The following is a 23646-nucleotide window of genomic DNA, read 5'->3' as shown; positions in this document are numbered from 1 at the left end:
CAGGAGCCACACAATCAGTATGTGTCAAAGACTGCACTCCAACCTAGCTCTTCCTTGCTCTGAAGCTGGCTCTCTAGTCATTAACTCATACTGCTGTCTGGGACTTACTCTCAAGAACATCTCTGCAGAGACACACAAGTCTTTACTTCTTGGGCATGATGGTGGGCTCTGGTGAAGGGGTACTTATTAGCAAGGGACATAGAGGCAGTTCTAATCTGCTGGAATATGAGTCATCTCTCACTCAGAATCAGTGCAATTCTCAGCCTTCCTTCTTGTCCTTTCCAAAATGGCAATGTATATCCCTGGGTTCATACTGATCTCCAATCCATCTTCCTCCTTTTCAGTAAAGGAATCCTGATCAGGAGAGTGAAGTGGGGATCTGTCAAGGGATCAGGTCTGGTACTGAGATTCAGAAGGAGATCCTAAATGGTTGGGGTCGCAGACCGAAGTTGCAAGGTATCCCAAAAGAATTTGCAGACTTGAACCCATATCCAAATCAAGGGGCAAAGTTTATTGTAATTGCAACACCAAATGAAGCAGGCTAAGTTCCAAGAGAATTTAACAAAGAACCAGAAGCAAGAAGATAAATTTAAGAGAGACATGTCACTGATATACTAATTTTATGACTTACAGATAGAATTGAGGAGTGGTCTTAGAGATGGAGTTGAAGAGGGGTTTGGTATGCACCTCATTATTTCAGATTATTATCTGACAGGCAGCATTGTTTGTGGAACTAGGCATTGCCTCAGGTCATCTCAAGGCTATTGCCACATTTCCCCTAGAATTTATTATATTTATTATAGATGCAACTTCTAGGGGATGGAACTGGCAAGAGGGGCTTCTGTGGCTTCCACTCCTCATATGCCTTCATGCCTGCAACCTGATGAGCTGGCAGTGCCCCAAGGAAGAATAGTTGCAAACAGGTAGTATCTCTGCTCCTGTCCCCAACTCCCAACACAGACTTTAACCCCTTGGAAAAGGGAGGGACAGAGATCAAGGGGGCAGAGATATCTTGATACTTCACTTCTTACATAAAATAATATTCCATTACATTTCTATGAAATAATTTGTTCAGCTGTTTTTCTAACCTATGGGTACCTAGTGGAAAGACACACATACTCTATTTCTCCAATATTTCTCCAATCATTCTTCTTTTAGTCTAGAAATAACCAGTGTTGGAAAACTATTCAATTAAGACTTTTTGTCCCCCGATATTATTGACAGAAAGGAGGAGGCAGAGTTAAAATTAGCAGGAAGTATATCTTAGCTCTTCCCACCAAATATTTTGAATAAAAATTGAGAAAATGCACCAAACTGTATTTTATGGCAAAAATACAAGAAAATGTCACGAGTCATTATTTTTCCAAGCCAGTTTTGCACAGGGACAGACCAAGACATCTGTTGACACTGGGGACATAATTATAGAAACACTGGACTGCTTGAAAGCCAAGATCCCCAAAATAACCAAGACGTTATATTTAAACAAACAAACAAAAGAAAACTGACCAAATTTCCTAGCACCAGATTACAAAGAATCTACTGGTCATTGTGTGGAAGAAAACCCCAAATGAAAATTCCCCGGAATATTATTGCCAAAACCTAGAAGTCCTGGGTCAAATAAAAAAATACTGCAAACAGCCAGGAAGAATTTGAGTACTGAGGAGCCATTATAAGCATCACACATGATATTGCAGCCATCACTGTAAAGGAACAGAGAATTTAGAATATGACAAAGTTCTAGGTTTATAGCAAAGAATAATTTACCCAATAAAATTGAGTGTAATCCTACAGGAGCAAAATGAACCTTTAATAAAATTTTAATAAATTTAATATTTTATCTTTATATATATTTAATAATTTATATATTATATAATAATACAATAACTATATATTTAATTATTTAAATTTAATAAATAATGAAATTTTAATTTTATTAAAATTTATTATTAATAAATAATGAGATTTTAATAAAAATGAGGATTTATTGTTTATTTTTATTTATTATATATTATAATTTATTATTAATTAATAAATAATGAAATTTTAATAAAAATGAGGATTTCTAAGCAATCCTCATGAAAATGAGAAATTTGAAGTTCACAGGAGTCAAGAGAAACATACAAGTTAGTTGCCATAAGGGTCTAAACAAGGTTAACCTGTTTATATTCATATATATAGAAATGATACATGTATCCCCTCAAAATTATATCCTCAACAGGAATATATAGAGAGTACAGTTAGTAAGAGGGTTGGGATTGATTTCGTGTTTTGATGATTTCAAAAAGAGAATTGAAAATAAAGAGCAATACACTGGGGAGAGTTGGGGAGGAAAAGAAAAAAATGGGGAAATTCTCTTAAATATGGGATGCAGCAGTATAACAAGTAGGAGAGAGTGAAGGTGGGATAGGATATTCATGAAACTCTCATCTAAATTGGTCAAAGAAGAGAAGAATACACATAGAAACACAGTTGAGTATTGGAATGTATTTCATCCAGCAGAGGAACAGAAGAGAAAGAGGGGTAAGGAATAAGAGGGGAAGTAAACTAAGAAAAGAATTAGTCAGAAGTAAAACAAATATTTAAAAGAGAGGGAGAAAAACCAAAAAAAAGTTTAACAGTATAGGATGGAGGGGAAAACAAAATTAGCAATCATAACTGTGAATGTGAATGGTATGAATTCAGTTATAAAATGTTTAACAGAAACACTTAAAATAGAGAGATGCAGACATTTGCTAAAAAGTACTATAGACTATCAATACTAAATATAGATATATATGAATTCTTAAAGGAAAAAATGAATGAGCTATAGGGAGAATTAGACTAAAATTCTAATGGGGAGATTCAACTTTTCTTTCACCGAACTAGATAAATTTAATTTAAAAAAGAAATTAAGAACTTGAATAGAATTTTAGAAAAGTCAGCTATGATAGACCTCTGGACAATTGAATTAGAATTGCAGTATTAAATGGAAATAGAAAGAAATATATGCATGGCACCTTCAGAAAAAATTGATCAAGGCATAAAAACTTCACAAATAAATGCAAAAAAAGAGGAAATATTAAATGCATCTTTTTCAGACCATAATTCAAAAAAAATTCAGTAAAGTGCTTTTGAAAAGATTAATCATTCTGGAGAACAATTTGGAACTATGCTCAAAGGGCTATTAAACTGTTCATATTCTTAGATGCAATAGTGTCTCTACTGGTTCTTTATCCCAAAGAGATCATAAATAAGGGAAAAGGACCCACATGTACAAAAATGTTTGCAACAATGCTTTTTATAGTGATAAGGGACTAGAAACTGATGCCTATCAGCTGAGGAATGGCTAAATAAGTTATGGTGTATATGAATGCTATGGAATATTATTGTGCTATAAGAAACAATCACCAGGATGATTTCAAAAAGGCCTGGAGAGACTTACGTGAAGTATAAGTGAAGTGAAATGAGTAGAACCAGGAGAACATTGTACAGAGTAACAAGATTATATAATGATCAATTCTGATGAACATGACTCTTTTCAACAATGAGATGATTCAGGCCAATTCCAATAGACTTGTAATGGACAAAACCATCTACATCCAGAGAGAGGATTATGGAGACTAAGTATAAATCACAACATAGTATTTTCACCTTTTTTATTTGTTACTTGCTTGCTATTTTTTCTTTCTCATTTCCCCCCCTTTTGATCTGATTTTTCTTGTGCACCTATTTAAATGTGCAAACATGTATAGAAGAATTGTACACATTTAACATATATTTACTTGTTGCTTGGCAGAGGAAGTGGGGGAAAGGAAGGGTGAAAAATTTGGAGCACAAGGTTTTATAAGGATGAATGTTGAAAACTATCTTTGTATGTATTTTATTTCTTTTTTTTCTTTTTTCTTTTTTTCTTTTTTTTTTTTTTTTTTTTTGGCTGAGGTTATTGGGGTTAAGTCACTTGCCCAGAGTCTCACAGCTTGGAAGTGTTAAGTGTCTAAGGTCAAATTTGAACTCAGGTCCTCCTGACTTCAGGGCTGGCACACTAATCACTGCATCACCTAGCTGCCCCTTTGTATGTATTTTGAAAATAAAAATTTATTATTATCTTTTGAGAAAGGAGGAGTTTATGACCAAAGAAAAACTAAAGAACATTATGAAAGGTGAAATGGACAACTTATTTTACATTAAACTAAAAAGCTTTTGCAAATAAAACCAATAGAAACAAGATTAAAAGGGAAGTACAAAGCTGGGAAAAATCTTCACAGCCAGTATTTCTAATAAAGATCTCATTTCTAAAATATATAAAGAACTGTGTCAAATTTATAAAAATACAAGCCATTCCCCAATTTAAAAATGGTCGAAGAATATAAACAGACAATTTTCAGATGATGAAATTAAAGCCATCTATAGTCATATGAAAAAGTGCTCTAAATGACTATTGATTAGAGAAATGCAAATTAAAACAACTGTGAGATACCACCTCACATCTCTCAGATTGGGTAAGATGACAAAAAAAATAATGATAAATGTTGGAGGGGATGTGGGAAAACTGGGACACTAATGCATTGTTGGAGTTGTGAAATGATTCCATCATTCTGGAGAGCAATCTGGAACTATGCCCAAAGAGCTATAAAACTGTGTATATCCTTTGACCCAGCAGTGCCATTACTGGATCTATATCCCAAGGAAATCATAAAGGAGGGAAAAGGACCCACAAGTGCAAAAATGTTTGTAGCAGCTCTTTTTGTGGTGGCAAAGAATTGGAAAATGAAGCTGTTCATTAACTGGGAAATAGCTGAATAAGTTGTGCTATATGAAGGTAATGGAATATTATTGCTCTATAAAAAATGATGAATAAGCTGATTTTAGAAAGACCTGGAAAGATTTACATGAACTGATGCTGAGCAAAACAAGCAGAACCAGTAATACATTGTACATAATAATAGCAAGAATATGCTATGAAAGTCTTGGTTCTTCTCGGTGTTTTAGTGATTCAAAGCAATCCCAATAGACTTTGGACAGAAAATTTCATCTGCATTTAGACAAAATGGACAAATTCTACTACTCATTATCCCCACTGTTTCTCATTCCCAAAGGACACAAAGCTGTGTGTCTGCCTCAAGGGACCTTTATTTCCTGGACCCTGAAGCAAAAGAGAGAAAAGAGATGGAGTAAAGTTATTGCTCTCTGCTCCCTCCTTCCTCCAATAAGGGAGAATCTCCCACCTGAAAATTTAAAAACAAACAAACAAAAACCCCACAAAAAGCCTCCTAAAACCTCAAACCCTAAAATAGTTGTTTAGGCTTGGTTAATCTCTTAGTTTCTGTGGTAATATGTCCCAATACCTATTATCCTCCATTCCAGGAATTCTAAATAAATGGGACATAAAATATCAATATGCCTTAACCTATACTGTTTTTACCTCTTATCCAGTTTATCTGACATCCACCTCCGTCTAGAATCCTGTCCCTGGTGAGAAGTAGTAGAGCTCTGTAGTGGAATGGTGTGGGAGTGAGATTTCCAAATCCTCAATTCTTCTTATTCCTTTCTAACAGGATGTCCAGGAATTAATGTTGCTGAAAGCCAGAACGAGACCCTGCATCAGCTGTGTGGGTGGTGTGAGGTGGTGATGGGAAACCTGGAAATTGTGCTTACAGGGCACAACTTTGACCTCTCCTTTCTGAAGGTTCCATTTCTTTTATTCCCTCTACTCTCTACTTGAACTGCAGCCTTGACCTCTCTTCCCAGAGGGCAGACAACATTATTCCCAACTTTTCCCTGGTTCCTTTTTCCTCTGTGTGTGACCTGTCCAATATCTTTCCACTCAGATAAAAAATGGTATATGTAAAAGACAATGGGGAGGGGGGGAGGGAGAGAAGGGAAGAAAGAAGAAAAGAGGAGAGATCCCTTTGTAAATGATGTGTTGAGAAATGCAAGTCCCAAGAGCAGAGTATTAGAAGAGATCTCTTTAAGTCAGGAGTGGGGAACCTTTTTTCTGCCATGTCCCATTAATATCATTTGGGGGCCATACAAATTATCAGTTTATAGAACTCAAGCAGCAGAATGTTGTTCTACTTAACTTTCAGCTCATCACTTGTGATTGATTTTGCAAATAATTCTGAGGACCAGAGGTTCCCTTTCTCTGCTTTAGAGCAAGAAACTCAGGAGAAGGCATTGAGGACAAGAAAATCATGTCTACTCTGTTTCTTAGCAATCTAGTTCCTAGAGGCAAAGAGTCTGAAAATGGTCCCCAGATTCAAGCTTCCTCTTCCAGAATGCAAAGTTTGGAAGAGTTAAAATGTTCCATCTCTTCTCCACCCTAACTTTCCTTGTCTTGCTTTTGTGATTAGAGGAAAGGAGTATGAGATTGTATTTGGTTCACACCATCTCACTGATGTTTCTGCATTCTAACATAGTGTATCCGGGAGGTAACAGGATATGTCCTAATATCCATGAATGAGTTTTCAGATCTGTCACTCTCCAACCTTCGTCTAATAAGAGGAGCCCAGGTCTATGGTAGGAAGTTTGCCATCTTTGTCAGTCTCAACTATAATACCAACTCCAGCCAGGCCCTACGCCAGTTCTGCCTCAATCAGCTCACAGGTAACTTAACTAATTCACTGACCACCCCTAGCAGTACCAACCTCTTTGACCAACACACTGCCTCCCAGATGACTACTGGCCACTCACTAAGAGCTATCCATGTTTTCACTTCTTTTCATACTAATCATCTCATCCCAGTAATTATCCATTCTTTCTTCTACTCTCAACTCTGGTAACCATTGACCAACTACCAAAATGACTAGACAAGCCTTCCACAAAGGGTTCATAGGAGGAACAAAGGTCTTATGCTTCTGTAGGGAATGAGAGGATTTATAGCTAAGATCTGGTCTTGAACCTTTGTGTTTGGGGTTATTGACTGTATTTTACTCTGATTTTCTTCTACCTGTTTTCCTGACCTCCCTATCGATAAAGCATAGTCTTGATTTCTTGTATTTGTTCCCTTAGGAAAAAGTATGGTGATTAAATATCATTTGATTTACTTATCTCCTGCCCTCAGCCTCTCTTTCCCACTTCTTTGCCTCAGTTGAAAAAATAGGCAGGACAGTCTGGAGGTGGAGAAGGACAGAAAACAAAGTTACCTGAATCTTCCATCCTCTTGCTCTGCCCATCTTCTACTGGCTAAATCAGGCTTAGGACTGGTGTCTGGGAAGCCAAGAGATACCTCAGCCTATCCTGAAATGGGGTCTTCTACTTTGCACACTCATGTCCTTTCAAATATAATCCCAAGCAACTCTATTCAGTCTTGGAGATTTCAACTGAACCCTACCAATATTTCCCTCCAGAGATCCTGGCTGGAGGTGTTTACATTGAAAGGAATGATAAACTTTGTCACATGGACACAAGTGACGTGAGAGACATCGTGAGGGACCAACAGGCTGAGATTGTGATAAAGAACAATGGCAAAAACTGTGAGTGACTTTGCCATACTTCCATTGTCTTCATTCTTCACCATAAAACTTTCATCCTCCAGCCCTAATCCTAGATCCATGACACTTAAATTCATCCCTCATAATATTTCTCAGATTTCAGGATGGACCAATACCACTTACAAGTGGATAAATCCCTAGGGTGAAATACTTCTTAGTGACCTGGTACTGTTCTTCCTTTTCCATCAGGAAATTCCATCAAAAAATTTCCTTTGGGTTTTCTGGCAATTGTATTCAGTGAGATCCCATAACCCTAGGACATTCATCTGGACCCTTGTAGACTTTTAAATAATAATGAGAATAATGATTTTTCCTCCAAATACATGTAAAAACAAGTTTTAACATTTGGTTGTTTTTTCTAAATTTGAGTTCCAAATTCTCTCTCTCCATCTTCTCTCCCTTCCCTAAGAAGGTAAGTAATTTGATATAGGTTATATATATCCTATCATGTTAAATATATTTCCATATTAACTATGTTGTAAAAGAAAACACAGACCCGATCCACCCCCAAAAAAATCACTATAAAAAAAAAAGTGAAAAATCACACTCTTCAATGTTCAGTTAGACTCTTATCAGTTTTTTCCTGGAGGTGGGTAACACTGTTTATGGTGACTTTTTTGGAATTGTCTTGGACTATTGAATTGCATTCATAGATGATCATCATAAAATATGCTGTTACTCTGTTCTCCTAAGTCTGCTCATTTTACTTTATATCAGTTCATGTACATCTTGTGAAATCAGCTTGCTTGTCATTTCTTATAGCACAATAATAACCCGTTACAATCAAATGTCATAATTTGTTTAGCCATTTCCCAATTGATGGAAAATCTGTCAATTTTCAATTCCTTGCCATCACAAAAAGAGCTGCCATATATATTTTTCTACATATAGACTTTTCCTTTTTGAAAAATATTTTTGAGATATAGACCTAGTAATGAAATATATTGTGAGATAAAAGGAGATACAAAATTTAATTGCCGTTTGGACATAGTTCCAAACTATTCTTCAGATTAGTTAGATTAGTTTACAATTCTACCAATAGTACAAAAGTATCTCAATTTTCCTTATCCTCTCCAACATTTATCATTTTTCTTATTTGTCATATTAACCAATCTGACAAGTGTGAGGTGTCACCTCAGAATTTCTGTAATTTATATTTTTCTAATCAATAGTGATTTAAAGCATTTTTTACATAACTATAGTTTTATTTTATTTTTATGTTTGGTACTTAGTATAGGGATTAGGCTCTAGTTGGAAGGTGAGCTTGTTGTAGACAAGGGGCAGAGGACACAAAGATATACAGGCTCTACTGTCGTTGAAGTGTTGGCATGCCTGTGAAACACTGGGAGAGTCAGAGTGGAGGAAGCCTTGTGCCCACCCATATACTCCCTCCAGCCACCAGGCTATGAAACTAGATAACTATAAATTTATATAACTAGAGATATTTTTGATTACTTTGTTTAAAAACTGCTGGTTCATAACTTTTGATCATTTTTAATTTGGGAAATAACCTATTTTTTTTACAAATTAGATTTAGTTCTCTATATTTTTAAGAAATGAAACCTTTATCAAAGATATTTGCTGTAAAAAAAAAAATTTCTGAGCTTTCCTTGAAGAAACATAAAAGTCTCCTAGAGCCATAGACATATCAAATTAGTGTGCACATCTCTTCAACCAAGCTCTTTCCTACAAAATAGTCCTTTACCCTCACCTCAAAGCTCCTATTCTGCTGAACTTACCTCCTGCTTCCTGTACCCTCAAACAAAGTCTGACTGAATATTTCACAGAGGTGTTAAAGAAAAGGTATAGATTTGGGACAAGGAGGGAGAGTGATGATCCTTCCAAATTCCATTAGGAAAAACAGCACAAAATACTGACGGACAATCCTAATAGTTTCCTTGTCTGTGCCTCTTTCCTCAATCAGGTCCTCCTTGTCATGAATCCTGTGGAGGGAAATGCTGGGGTCCCGGACCAGGAGACTGCCAAACATGTGTGTACCCTTCTCACGTCCTTGAACATCAATTTCCTACATCTTCCCTGTGACTTAAGCTAGTTAGAATGCAGACTCTAGTGTGGGTTCAGCCAGCCAGGACTTAGAGGGAAGGGGAATGAATAGGCAAGGGAGTGGAGAGGAGAGTGGATTGAAGATAACCCAAATCAGATGTTACTTTGCTGTTGAGGGAGACCTTGGTGGTCACCCTTGTACCTTTCTTCCCTCAACCAGTGACAAAGACAATCTGTGCCCCACAATGCAATGGCCACTGCTTTGGGCCCAATCCCAACCAGTGCTGCCATGATGAGTGTGCAGGTGGATGTGGAGGTCCCCGGGAGACAGACTGCTTCGTATGTACTGGAGGCATGGGGGAGGGGGACCTTTGTATTGTGCCTGGGCCTGGCACACAAAGTACTGGAGAGGCTGGGGAGGGAGGCCTGGTGGCTGGAGGGAGTGTATGGGTGGACACGAGACTTCCTGCACCCCGACTCTCCCCATGTTTCACAGGCATGTCGACACTTCAATGACAGTGGAGCCTGTGTGTCTTTGTGTCCTCTTCCCCTTGTCTACAACAAGCTCACCTTCCAACTAGAGCCCAATCCCCATACTAAGTACCAGTATGGAGGGGTCTGTGTGGCCAGCTGTCCCCGTAAGTGGTTGCACCAGGTAGAGAAAGGAAATCTGGGCAGAGACTGATAACAGGAACAGGAAAAGTCACTCTAAGGGATGTTGTGTGTCCATGGGGACAGTGATGGGTCACATGGAGGGAAGGTTATAAAGGGAGAGACTCAGGGATTATGACCCCTCTCTGAGTGACTCTTAGGGAGGAGATCCAGGAACATTGGTTGAGGACATGACATAAAGGGAGCTGCCAGAACCTCCCCTGGAGGCCTAGGGACACCTGAGAGGCTACAGGAGTGGAGGGAACTTCCTCTGCTCTAGGCGTATTACATAGTGGAAAGAACACTGGTTTGGGAGACGGGGATCTTGGTCTGAAGCCTGGCAGAACCAGGACCCGTGGCCTTCTGGAGGCCACTTCAGCTCTGCCTGGAGTTCTCTTATCTGCCCAATGCAGGGAGTAGACTCCCTACCCTTTAAGGTCCTGCTCAGTTTTAAATCCTCAGAAGGTCTGACAGGGTGAGATTTGCCCTTTCTCACTTCCCTTCCTGTCTTGTCTCCTTGCACAGATAACTTTGTGATAGATCACACCTCCTGTGTCAGGGCTTGTCCTGGGGACAAGATGGAGGTAGAAAAGAACGGGCTGAAGATGTGTGAACCCTGTGGAGGGCTGTGTCCCAAAGGTGGGTCAGGGTCAGAATTTTATTCCCCTAAGCCTCCTCTTAGTGCCTCCCATCTAACCCCTCAGAATTTGCTTTGACTCCTCCCACCCCATTTCTGTTTGCAGCCTGTGAGGGGACAGGCTCAGGGAGCCGATTTCAGACTGTGGATTCTAGCAACATTGATGGGTTTGTGAACTGTACCAAGATCTTGGGAAACCTGGACTTCCTTATCACCGGCCTCAAAGGGTTAGACTTGCCTCTTCTTCAAACCCCTCTTGGTTTCTTTTCACCCCAATTCTAACAGAAGAAATGATCATATAACACCAGTCATGCACCCTCCTCTCTAATGTCCCTAATAGTTGCTTACCTCCTCTGGGCTCCAATACTTCCTTTCTGGAGGGACTCATGCTTTCCAGAGTGTGGAGGTGGGGGGAAGGCAACTTATCCTACAGCTGTAATTGTTGCCAAGCTTTTGCTAATGCTAATTCCTATCCAGTCCCTGTCATTTCCTCCCCTAGTTCTGGGCCTTAGAATGAATCAAGACCTAATCAATCCCTTTCGGCTCATCTTAAAAAATATTTGGAGAAAACTCCTGTTTTTCCTCCTCTTCCCCAGAGACCCCTGGCACAACATTCCTGCCCTGGATCCTGAGAAACTCAGTGTCTTCCAGACAGTTCGGGAGATTACAGGTAAGTGTGTGACCCCAAGAAGGAGCAAGTGTAGGCCAGCTGCTGGGACAGAGATGCCACCAAGTGAGAAGGTGCCGAGGAGAAAGAGGGCAGACTCCATGAGCAGAGCTCCTTTCTTCCATAGGTTACCTGAACATCCAGTCATGGCCCCCTCACATGCACAACTTTAGTGTCTTCTCCAACCTGACAACCATAGGTGGCCGAAGCCTCTACAAGTGAGTCTCTGAAGAAGGAGGTGCCCCGATTGCCCTTCCTTCTGGTGAAGAGGTGGCAGGAATTTGGGTCGTTGGGCAAAAAGAAAGTTTTCACTCAACACTCTCAGGCTCCTGGTCTCTAATTGTTTTCCCTTATGTTGTCATCCTTCTCCCCAGTCGGGGTTTCTCACTGCTGATCATGAAAAATTTGAATGTGACATCATTGGGCCTCCGGTCCCTCAAAGAAGTCAGCGCTGGGCGTATTTATATCAGTGCCAACAAGCAGCTCTGCTACTACCACTCTCTGAACTGGACCAGGCTGCTTCGGGGCCCAAAGGAAGGGAGGCTGGATATCAAGCACAATCGCCTCAAAAAGGACTGTGGTAAGTAAGGGGAGAAGTGAAGGCCCCAGGACTCAGACAGTGGTGATGTGGAAGTTCCAGGGGAATGAGGAGGTGAATGGGAGGCAAGATTCTGAGCTGAGGATTGTGGGACCTGGGCCAAGCCCAGTGGTTAGGATTTGGTGGGCAGACTGAGGAGGGCTCTCCTGACTGACCCTTTTCTCCTTCTACAGTGGCAGAGGGTCGAGTGTGTGACCCACTGTGCTCATCTGGGGGTTGCTGGGGCCCTGGTCCTGGCCAGTGTTTATCCTGTCGAAACTATAGCAGAGATTCTTTTTGTACAGCAAAATAATGGTTTGGTCATGTATACTTATTGTGTATCTAATTTATATTTTAATATATTTAACATCTACTGGTCATCCTGCCATCTGGGGGAGGGGGTGGGGGGGTAAGAGGTGAAAAATTGGAACAAGAGGTTTGGCAATTGTTAATGCTGTAAAGTTACCCATGCATATAACCTGTAAATAAAAGGCTATTAAATAAATAAATAAAAAAGAAACTATAGCAGAGAGGGAGTCTGTGTGACCCAATGCAACTTCCTGAATGGGTACTATAGGAGGCTAAAAGGGGCTTTTGTGGGGGGAGGGTATACATGGAGAAGCATAATATAGGGCTGGTGGGGAAGGTGCTACATAGAGCTGGAGGTGGGAGAAGAACTTATGGAAGGCAGAACCTGAAAATGATGCCGTCTCCTCGGACCCCCCTGTAGAGAACCCCGAGAGTTTGCCAATGAGGATGAGTGCTTCTCCTGCCATCCCGAGTGCCAGCCTGTGGAGGGCAATGTCACCTGCTATGGCTCGGTACAGTATAAATCCCATAGTTCCTTGGAGAGGGAGGGGGCTACTCAAAGGCTGAATAGCATACAGGAAATCAATCAACATTTACTAAAGTATTCAAAGGGATGCTGGGTGCTAAGAATATCAATGTAAAAGCAAAACTGTGCTTCATGGGTCTGAAATAAGTGGTACTTGTTTGGATCTTTTACCCAGGGTAGCAGACCACCTGGGTGGGCTCAAAGGATGCTCGGGTTTCTGTCCTTGACTTTGTCTTTCACTTCCCCTAGGGCTCAGATGCTTGTGCTCAGTGTGCCCACTTCCGGGATGGACCACACTGTGTGAGCATCTGCCCCCATGGCCTCCTGGGAGCCAAAGGACTCATCTACAAGTACCCAGATGCTCATAGAGAGTGTCTACCTTGCCATGAGAACTGCACTCAGGGGTCAGTGAAGGGAAAAAGGGTGGCCGGGGGGTGGGTGGTCATAGGACAAGAGACAAAAAATGAGGAGAGGAAAAGATTAGAAGGAGGTAGAGGAACCAGACTCAACAAACTGAGAGATTCAAGAGGGCTGGGGTGGGGAGGTCTGTCCCACCACAGAAAATGTCCCGAGGAGCTGGGGTAAATACAGGCCAGAAACAGAAAAGCGGGATCCAGAGAGAAAAAGAAGGGATCAGAGAATCAAGCCCCATTGATAGGTTCACATGAAATATGGACTTCACTGTGGGCAAACCATTGGAGGCTTTAGGACTAGTTTTATTGAGGAGAAGAACCCATAGAAAGGAATGCCTGTTGTCCAAATCCCTAGCTGAAGGGGTCTTATTCTATTCCAGGTGCAATGGACCCGAACTCCATGACTGGAATAACCATAGGCCATAAGTCCTTTCATCATTTTTAAGCTGTTTCTCTCAACATTTTTTCCAGGTCAATTGTATTTGATGGTATATACCTTAGATTTTTCATTTTTCAGTCTTTTGATTTGTTTGAATATTCTTGTGAGAACTGACCTATTGCTAGGCCCTAACTAATAGAAATGACTCTCTGTTTGAGGACTAATTGACCAAGAAACTTTAAACCAGGAAACTGCTATATACCCACCTAGTGATCTAATCTGCTTCACTGAGGCAAAAAATGTAAAGCCCTCCTGATTATAATCAGTTTAGTACAATTCATGTAATTCACATATTCAAGATTAGCAAACCTAGTCTAATCACAATGCCCTTGAGATCAATAAGGGGTGTTTAACTCTAGACCAAGCCTTTATTGATTTCCCCAAAGGCCCCCTTCCTACCTAGTCAGAATTAACAATTAGATATAAGAGCTCCAGACTCTGGTTGGTATACCCATCCCACCATATGCCAGCTCCATCTCCTCATCCTTACCCATAAGACTGAAGGGATGAGTACCTATACACTTTCATGCCTGTGAGTAATAAACTGCCTGACTTAGGAACCTTTTCAGTAACTTGGCCACAATCTCCTCACAAATGGTATTGAGAGTAGGGAACTGTAGTAAGGTCATGGCTCTCTTGAATAAGAAAACTTTGAGCATCTCCAAACATTGGGAAGATACTCCATGGAAAGAGGGGGCAAGGCTCTTAGGGAAGTGCTTTTGGGAAGCTCATTAATCTAGAGAATTAATTCCCCAGACCACACAGGCATTCACCCCCTGGGTTTAGAAAAATCAAAGGAAAGGAAACATTCATTCGCTTGTCTCCTAGGGTTAGGAAATCCACTTCGCAGCTATGACAGACTTAGATTGAAGGAGGATGGACCAGGAATGACAGACTCATATTGAAGTGGGAGATACAAGAAGACAACTGAGGTGTTAGAGTGAAAAGTGAAATAACACAAGGCAGTGGTCTATGAGAAGGGAAGAAGAACATTTGGTTATTGTTGTCACTATGTTAGAGTTGAGTTACAGTGTGTTTGGCTGATCACACCAATACAAGCTCAGACTGCTCTGCCACAGGTCGGACACAAATAGTCCATATGAATATTTGGGGAGGCTTCTCTAGCTTTGCACATCTCAAATTTCTCCTGGGCTAATTCAATTCTGCTTTGCTCATAGAGCACAGCCCCTTCTCTGATGAGAGATGGACTCTGGGGTGGGGTGGGGAGGTGGGCAGAACCATTCCTAGATTTCACAGTGAGCGGCTGTCAAGAGATCTCATCCTTTCAAATACTTGAGCAAAGTAGTCCATTGGAGGATATTTGTCTGAAGTTACTGAAAGGGAATGCCTTCTCCCCCATTTATCTCACTTCAAAGTGAAATGACCTCGAGATTTGAGGCTAGGGGCCAGCTCCAGGGTCTCCTCCCCTATTAAAATTCAGTGGCCTGGATGAGGGATTCTCTTTGTGATCGGATGGCTTACAAAAGCAGTCTTTTCTGTGCTTCAAGGACTGGGGGACAAAGACCAATTTGCTTTTCCTTCAGTTGGAAGGGAGTGCACCTTTTCTGTCCTACCCCAAGGGTACTTAAACAGCCCTGTAATTTCTCCGCATTAGGAAAAGACCATGTCCAAGGACTCCTTGCTCCCATGACATCATAGCCCTATATTACATAGATAATATGGTTCTGGTTTCAAACAGAAAAAGAAAAGCAGAAAGCAAAGATTACAGGAGTACTAATCCTAATAAGGGCACATAGGAGACAATGGATAGAGTACCAGGCCTAGAATCACATCCAAAAGACCTAGATTGAAATCCAGCATTAGATACTTACTAGCTGTGTGATCCTGGACAAGTCACTTAACTCTGTCTCAGTTTCTTCATCTTTAAAATAAACTGGAAAAGGAAATTGCAAACCACTGTCCTACTGGCTTCATGGAAGCAACTGAACAACAGCAGACCCTGATAAGATTCAGGGAACCAACAAACAGGAGGCCCGGTGGTCCAGAGTTAAGTGGAACATATACCCTGGCCTGTAAAGGACAAACTATTAGTCATGGTGTTTCCTAGAAACAATAAAAAAAAAAAAAAAAAAAAAAAAAACAGGGGCAACGAAGTAGCTCAGTGGATAAAGCCCTGAAGTCAGGAGGACCTGAGTTCAAATCTGGTCTCAGACACTTAACACGTCCTAGCTGTGTGACCCTGGGCAAGTCACTGAACCCCAATTGCATCAGCAAAAAAAAAAAAAAAAAAAAGACAAAACAAAACGAAACTCAAGAATTAATAGGATTATACAGCCAGAAAGCCAAGTGGTAGAGTTGACAGAGCACTAGTCCTGCAGTCAAGAAGATGTGAATTGATTCTGACTTCAGATCCTAGCTGTGATATATCATTTAACTTCTACCTCAATTTCTGCAACTGTAAAATGAGGATAACAATAATAGCACCTATCTAGCAATCTAGGATTGTTGTAAGCACCAAATGAGATTTTTGTAAAGTGTAACATGGTAGGCATTTATTAAATATTTATTCCTTTCCCCTTCCCCACTATTTGGTTAGTGGCAGTAGCACATTAAAGGATATTAAAGGTTACACAGTGGCTAGGGTGCTGAGCCTGGAGTCAAGGACTCATCTTTCTGAGTTCAAATCTGACCTCAGACAGATTAAGTGACCCTGAATAGATCACATAATCCCATTTCCCTCAGGTTTATTGTGTGTAAAATGAGCTGAAAAAGGAAATGGCAAAACCACTGCAGTGTCTTTGCCAAGAAAATCTTAAGTGTGATCACAAAAAAGCATGATTGAAACAGCTGAACAACAAAGGCCAGTGAAATCTGTACCAAGACAATTGCTTCAGTGGCCTACTGGGCAAATGCCCAAACTATGCATGGTAACCCATTGATCCTTAGTTGCATGGGTAACAGAGAGGAATTCACCAAACCCAAACATATACCCAGTTGGTGCTTGAGCAACGCTGAATGAGTTGCTTCTGTACCCATGGAAGAGTATTCAATCCACATATCCTTGACAGCTACTTCACTGACTTGCCGCCACAGAAGTAATCTTTTATATATGTGTATATTTTTATTTTATTAAAGCTTTTTATTTTCAAGACATATGCATGGATAATTTTTCAACACTGATCCTTGAAAAACCTTGAATCACAATATATTCTTTTTTTTTTTTTTATTTAATAGCCTTTTATTTACAGGATATATGCATGGGTAACTTTACAGCATTAACAATTGCCAAACCTCTTGTTCCAATTTTTCACCTCTTACCCCACCCCACCCTCCCTAGATGGCAGGATGACCAGTAGATGTTAAATATATTAAAATATAAATTAGATACACAATAAGTATACATGACCAAAACGTTATTTTGCTGTACAAAAAGAATCAGACTCTGAAATATTGTACAATTAGCTTGTGAAGGAAATAAAAAATGCAGGTGTGCATAAATATAGGGATTGGGAATCTATGTAATGGTTTTTAGTCATCTCCCAGAGTTCTTTTTTCTGGGCATAGCTGGTTCAGTTCATTACTGCTCCATTGGAAATGATTTGGTTGATCTCGTTGCTGAGGATGGCCTGGTCCATCAGAAGTGGTCATCATATAGTATTGTTGTTGAAGTATATAATGATCTCCTGGTCCTGCTCATTTCACTCAGCATCAGTTTGTGTAAATCTCTCCAGGCCTTTCTGAAATCGTCCTGTTGGTCATTTCTTACAGAACAGTAATATTCCATAATATTCATATACCACAATTTATTCAGCCATTCTCCAACTGATGGACATCCATTCAGTTTCCAGTTTTTAGCCACTACAAAAAGGGCTGCCACAAACATTCGTGCACATACAGGTCCCTTTCCCTTCTTTATAATCTCTTTGGGATATAATCCCAGTAGTAACACTGCTGGATCAAAGGGTATGCACAGTTTGATAACTTTTTGAGCATAGTTCCAAACTACTCTCCAAAATGGTTGGATTCGTTCACAACCCCACCAACAATGCATCAATGTCCCAGATTTCCCGCATCCCCTCCAACAATCATCATTATTTTTTCCTGTCATCTTAGCAAATCTGACAGGTGGAATCACAATATATTCTTACATCAATTGGCATTCATGTTGGATATGGAATATCTGTTGTGATAGCATATCTCAGTCCCAAGCTCACTATCTATACCCTCAATATTCACAACTGTTAGAGGTTTTGATAACCAGATTACATTTTTAAAAAATTTTGTTTGTCTATATTTTTTAGCTTTTTATTTCCCCCAAATATGCATAATTTTCAACATTCACCCTTGCAAATTTTTCTCCCTCCCTTCTCAAAACTCCCTTTCTCAGACAGCAAGTAATCCAATATATGTAAAACGTGCAATTCTTCTATACATATTTCCACAATTACCATGCTGCAAAAAAAAATCAGATCAAAAATGGGGGAAAAAGAGAAAGAAAACAAAAAACAATCAAATAGCAACAAAAAAGTGAAAATACTATGTTGTGATCCAACATTCAGATCTCACAGTCCTCTTTCTGGATACAGATGGCTCTCTCCATCACAAATCTACTAGATACATCTTTACCAATTAATGGACTTCATTTTCCTCTACTTTTACCCAACAATGGAACTGAGATAAAGGCATCACATATAGTCCCTACATACTCTATATCACCCTTAGACAGCTAGGATAATTGAGCAGTAACCGGGACAGTTAAAAACCCAACCCATAGACCTTATTTCCATGAAAAGGATGGCTAGATCACCTTCCTGGGCAACCTTCACTATACTCCTAAAGAGGTCTTCTCCCCTAGCCCATCTACTAAACACATCTATCAGGGAATGGATTACAACTGACTCAACCTCAACCCTCCCCTAAATCTTGTTTTTGTATGGCCCTTGTGCTAAGGATAGTTTTAAGATTTTTAAATACAAAAGACCTTTATTTTAAAAAATGTAAAAACCATTCTAAACTCTTGGATTTTATACAAGTAGACAGCAGGTGCCATAGTTTGTTGAGCTCTATACTACACTCACAATTAACTTTCTTCTCCGCAGCCCCCAAAGTTGACAGCAAGTGCTTGGTGACTTCTTTTGTTTTTTTCAGATGGTTAGGGAAATGTAGACATCAACTTCACAGACCACTGTTCTCCTTCCTCCCCCTCCTCTTTCTCTTTCATAAGCTCCTGGTTTTTATTCTCAGGAAAGGAAGGAGACAATTTTCTTAGGTCTCCACATTTCTTCCCCACAATGATATAGAATGGTTCTGGCTGATTTTCTCCTCTACTCATTTGGAACTACAGTTAGAATCACAAGGGAAAGTTAGATATAGACATACAGAGGGTAATAAATGGGTATCCACAGATATCATATGAGGAACAAGAAATATGGTGCTGCTTGCAAAAGGAAAGATGGATTATCATTTAATGGGGAATAAACATATAAAATCAAAAAAAGGTGGGAAGGAGAGGAGGTAAGAACCTAATGTGTCCACCATGCTACTAAGCAAACCTGAGACCTCTCTAATGATCACTCCTGCTAAAAACAGCCCCAGTTATGATAGCCTGTCACCATGACACCTACTTAAGTTGATCTCAATGATTTTGCTATTGTTTTCAGTTCTACTACCACCAAGTCAATAGTCTTCAGAAATGCACTGAGACTATTGCTAAAGCAGTTAATTTGACATCCTTTTAAGGGTATCACCCAGCTGGATGATCCCAGTGAGCAAATTTTTAGTATCCATGATAAGAATGTAACTGTGAAGGACATGGCCAAAGGGACTCCCCAAAATAGAACAAGCAAGGCAAGGGGATGAATTGTGAGGGTTGGACTACCGTGAGGCCCTAGCTAACAAAAGTGACCTTTTGTTTTTAAACACTGATTGACTTAGTATATATCAGAAAATTATATATACCATATATCTAACATTGGCTTACTCAGCTTCATTTAGGCAAGGAATACAAATGTCTCCTGATTATAAAGTTTAGAAAATTCCAATTAATCCAGGTATTCAAAATGAGCAAACTTGCTCGATCACAATGTTCTTGGCAATTCATCCATGAATGGTGAATAAGGGGTGTTTGGACTTTAGACCACCCATTTATTGACTTCCCCAAAGTGCCCTTTCCCACCTAGTCTCTGTAAAACTGTCCAGAATCAACAATCAGATATAAGGACAGAAACCTAGAGCTCTGGGCTTTCAATCCCACCATACTCTCATGCTATCCACTAGCTTGTCCTTGCCCATGGGACTGAAGGGTTATGGAACTATTTAATTGTATATCTTTGAGTAATAAATTGTCCATCTTAAAATCTTATGTACTCTTATTCCTTCTCCATAATTCCTTTATGATTTCCTCACAATTTCTTGTTGTTTCATGAACTCTGAATACTGTTGATTTATTTAGAGATCTGCTCCTTGGATAAAGTCATCCTCTTTCTCTTCTACGTGTCTTATTCGCCTTCCAATTTTTCCCTTCTTTTCGAGAAATGACCCTTTATCAGCCTACCTCTTGGTTTAGATTCAATGGTGGGATGAAATTAAACCTTGTAAGTCATTGAATATAGGTCATAAAGGTAATTTACTTTCCCCTAAGCAAGTGAAAATATAGAATAAGGATACAGTAACACTTAGCTTCTCTCCTCATCTCCATCTGGAAACCCACTTGTTTAGTAGATCACCAAGGTTTGGCAACTTGAGTGATCTTAGTCACCTACCAGATCTGAGAACCCTCAATTTCATATGGCTAAGACTTGTTATCACCCTAGTTGAACTGGAAGCTGCAGCCAATTAATCGAAGGGCAGCTTTGCTTAATGTTAGCTGAAGATGAGGGCAATGAGAAAGGAAATTGAATCAGGGAAACTTAAAGCAATCAGGTTCTAGGTACAGATTTGTCTTCTCTTAAATAAAACTTTTTATTGTGGATGAGCAGAAAGAAGTTATATCAGGGAAATGCTAATCCTATCACATACCATTCGTTCTGGTAACATCCTAAGATGCATTAGCATCAAACTCAAATAGAAATGGAGGCTACTAAGCCATATATAAGGATCCCTGAAAGCTGCAAAATGACTTAATTTTAAAAAGGAATATTATCTATGTTTTATTGTATCTTCATTTATTTTGGTAAATATTTCCCAGTTATGGGTTTTTTGTTTGTTTGTTTGTTTTTTGCTGAGGGAATTGGGGTCAAGTGACTTGCTTAGGGTCACACAACTAGGAAGTATTAATTGTTTGGTCTCAGACTTACTAGTGTTAGTGTCTGAGGTCACATTTGAACTCAGGTTCTCCTGACTTCAGGGCTGGTACTCTATCCACTTTGCCATCTAGCTGCCCCCCAGTTATGTTTTAATCTAATTTGGGTTACACTCAAAAGTATTGTTGTCTAGGCAACTAGTTGGTGCAGTTCTAAGCGTGAAGAAAGGGGAAATGAGGGGAATAAAAACAAAGCCTAGAAATCCTAGGCCTTTCTTTTTCTCTTTAGAAAGATTAACTTTCTGATGAACAAGCTGATTTCCAAAAAGCCTGGAAAGATTTATATGAACTGATGCTAAGTTAAGTGAGCAGAGCCAAGAGAACATTGTACATATCAAGAACAAAATTATGTAATGATCAACTGTTGATAAACTTGGCTCTTTTCAACAATGAGGTGATTTAAAGCAATTTCAATAGCAAGTCCAATATAATGAAAGGTGCCATTTGCATCCAGAGAGAGAACTATGGAGACTGAATGTGTATCAAAGCATACATTTTTCACTTTTTGTTGTTGTTGTTTGCTTGATTTTTAAAAAATGATCTTGTTAATATACTGTACTCAATATACCATAAATTTGGAAAATTCAACAGTTTAGGATTAGGAAAGATCAGTTGATATTCCAGTCCTAAATAGGGCAATGCCAAAAAATGTTCAAATTACTGAACAATTGTTATCATTTCATATGCCATCAAGATTATGCTTAAGATTCTGCAAGCAAAGCTTCAGCAATATGTGAACTAAGAATTACCAGAAGAGCAGGCTGACTTTCAAAGAGGCAAAAGAACTAGAGACTGGCATGTAGGAAAAAATCAATGGATTTTTTAGAAAAACATCTACTTCTACTTCACTGACTACACTAAAGCCTTTGATTGAGTGGATCATACCAAAATATGGCAAGTCGTCAAAGAGATGGGAAGACCAGATCATCTTACTTGTCTCCTGAGGCACCTGCATGTGAGCCAAGAAGCCACATGGAAAAACTAATTGGTTTCAGTTTGGAAAAGGAGTATGACAAGACTGCTTATTGTCACCTTATTTATTTAACTTATATGCAGACGACAGCATGCAAAATGCCAGGCTAGATGAATCTAAAACCAGAATTAAGGTTCCTGGGAGAAATAATCACACTCTTAGATATGCAGATGATATCATTCTGATGGCTGAAAGTAAACAGGACTTAAGAGCCTCTTGAGGAAAATTAAAGTGCAAAAGTTGCCTTGAGATTTCAGAAAGGCCTGGAGAGACTTGTATGAACTGATAGTAAGTGAAATGAGTAGAACCAAGAGAAAATTGTACACAGCAACAAAATTATGTGATGATTAGTTTTGATGGATTTGGCTCTTTTCAACAATGAGGTGATTCAGGCCAATTCTAATAGACTTTCAATGAAAGGTGTCATTTGCACCTAGAGAGAGAAATACGGAGACTGAATCTGGATCAAAGCATTGTATTTTCACCTTTTTTGTTGTTGTTGTTTGCTTGCTTCTTTTTTCTTTTTCATTTTTCCCCTTTTGATCTGATTTTTCTTGTGCAGAATGATAAATATGGAAATACATTTAGAAGAATTGCACATGTTTAGCCTATATTGGACTACTTGCTATCTAGGGAAGAGGGGAAAAGGGAAAAAGGGAGAAAAATTTGGAACACAGGGTTTTGCAAGAGTGAATGTTAAAATTTTTCTTTGCATATTTTCTGAAAAATTAAAAGCTATTATTATTTTTTCAAAAGCTGCCATGAAGCTTAACACAGAAAAAAAGAAAGTAAGAAAGAAAGAAAGAGAGTGTAAAGTGCTTAGCTGGTTCTATTCATTACTGCACTATTGGAACTGATTTGGTTCATCTCATTGTTGAAGAGGGCCACATCCATCAGAATTGATCATCATATAGTATTGTTGTTGAAGTATATAATAATCTGGTCCTGCTCATTTCACTCAGCATCAGTTCATGTAAGTCTCTCCAGGCCTTTCTGAAGTCATCCTGTTGGTCATTTCTTACAGAACAATAATATTCCATAACATTCATATACCACAATTTATTCAGCCATTCTCCAATGGATGGGCATCCAATCAGTTTCCAGTTTCTGGCCACTACAAAGAGGGCTTACACATACAGGTCCCTTTCCCTCCTTTAAGATCTCTTTGGAATATAAACCTAGTAGTAGCACTGCTGAATCAAAGGGTATGCACAGTTTAATAACTATTTGAGCATAGTTCCAAATAGCTCTCCAGAAAGGCTGTGCTATAAATATTTTTGTATATGTAGGTCTATGTCATATTACTCTAGATAGCATTTCCTGTACAAAATTTAATAATGGTGATAGATGACATCCTTGCTTTTATTCCTTATTTTCTTGGAAAGGCTTCTAGTTTCCTATAGAAAATGTTTGCATTTCTTTGATTTCCTTCACAAGCTAATTGTACAATAATTCAGAGTCTGATTCTTTTTGTACAGCAAAATAATGTTTTGGTCATGTATACTTATTGTGTATCTAAGTTATATTTTAATATATTTAACATCTACTGGTCATCCTGCCATTTAGGGGAGGGGGGGGGTAAGAGGCGAAAAATTGGAACAAGAGGTTTGGCAATTGTTAATGCTGTAAAGTTACCCATGTATATATCCTGTAAATTAAAGGCTATTAAATAAAAAAAAAAAAGAAAATGTTTGCATTTAATTTTAAATATCATATTTAG

General features: G+C 39.2%; 1 protein-coding gene across 1 annotated transcript in view; it reads left to right on the top strand.

Annotated features, from left to right (window-relative positions):
• LOC116419512 (receptor tyrosine-protein kinase erbB-3-like) overlaps window positions 1–13679 on the top strand; it is a 50320-nt gene extending 36641 nt beyond the window's left edge. Inside the window, 16 exon segments of the mRNA XM_031940176.1 lie at window positions 5535–5665; window positions 6396–6582; window positions 7326–7451; window positions 9394–9459; window positions 9694–9812; window positions 9970–10111; window positions 10650–10763; window positions 10868–10988; window positions 11358–11431; window positions 11556–11646; window positions 11803–12008; window positions 12200–12304; window positions 12537–12573; window positions 12736–12826; window positions 13090–13244; window positions 13634–13679. Of these exon segments, the coding sequence (XP_031796036.1) occupies window positions 5535–5665; window positions 6396–6582; window positions 7326–7451; window positions 9394–9459; window positions 9694–9812; window positions 9970–10111; window positions 10650–10763; window positions 10868–10988; window positions 11358–11431; window positions 11556–11646; window positions 11803–12008; window positions 12200–12304; window positions 12537–12573; window positions 12736–12826; window positions 13090–13244; window positions 13634–13679 (1811 nt within the window).
• Window positions 13680–23646: the final 9967 nt, after the last annotated feature.

This window comes from Sarcophilus harrisii, chromosome 5 (genome assembly GCF_902635505.1).
Source record: "Sarcophilus harrisii chromosome 5, mSarHar1.11, whole genome shotgun sequence".
In the NCBI taxonomy this organism is placed as follows: Eukaryota; Metazoa; Chordata; class Mammalia; order Dasyuromorphia; family Dasyuridae; genus Sarcophilus; species Sarcophilus harrisii.
This window is presented reverse-complemented; position numbering and strand designations above follow the sequence as displayed.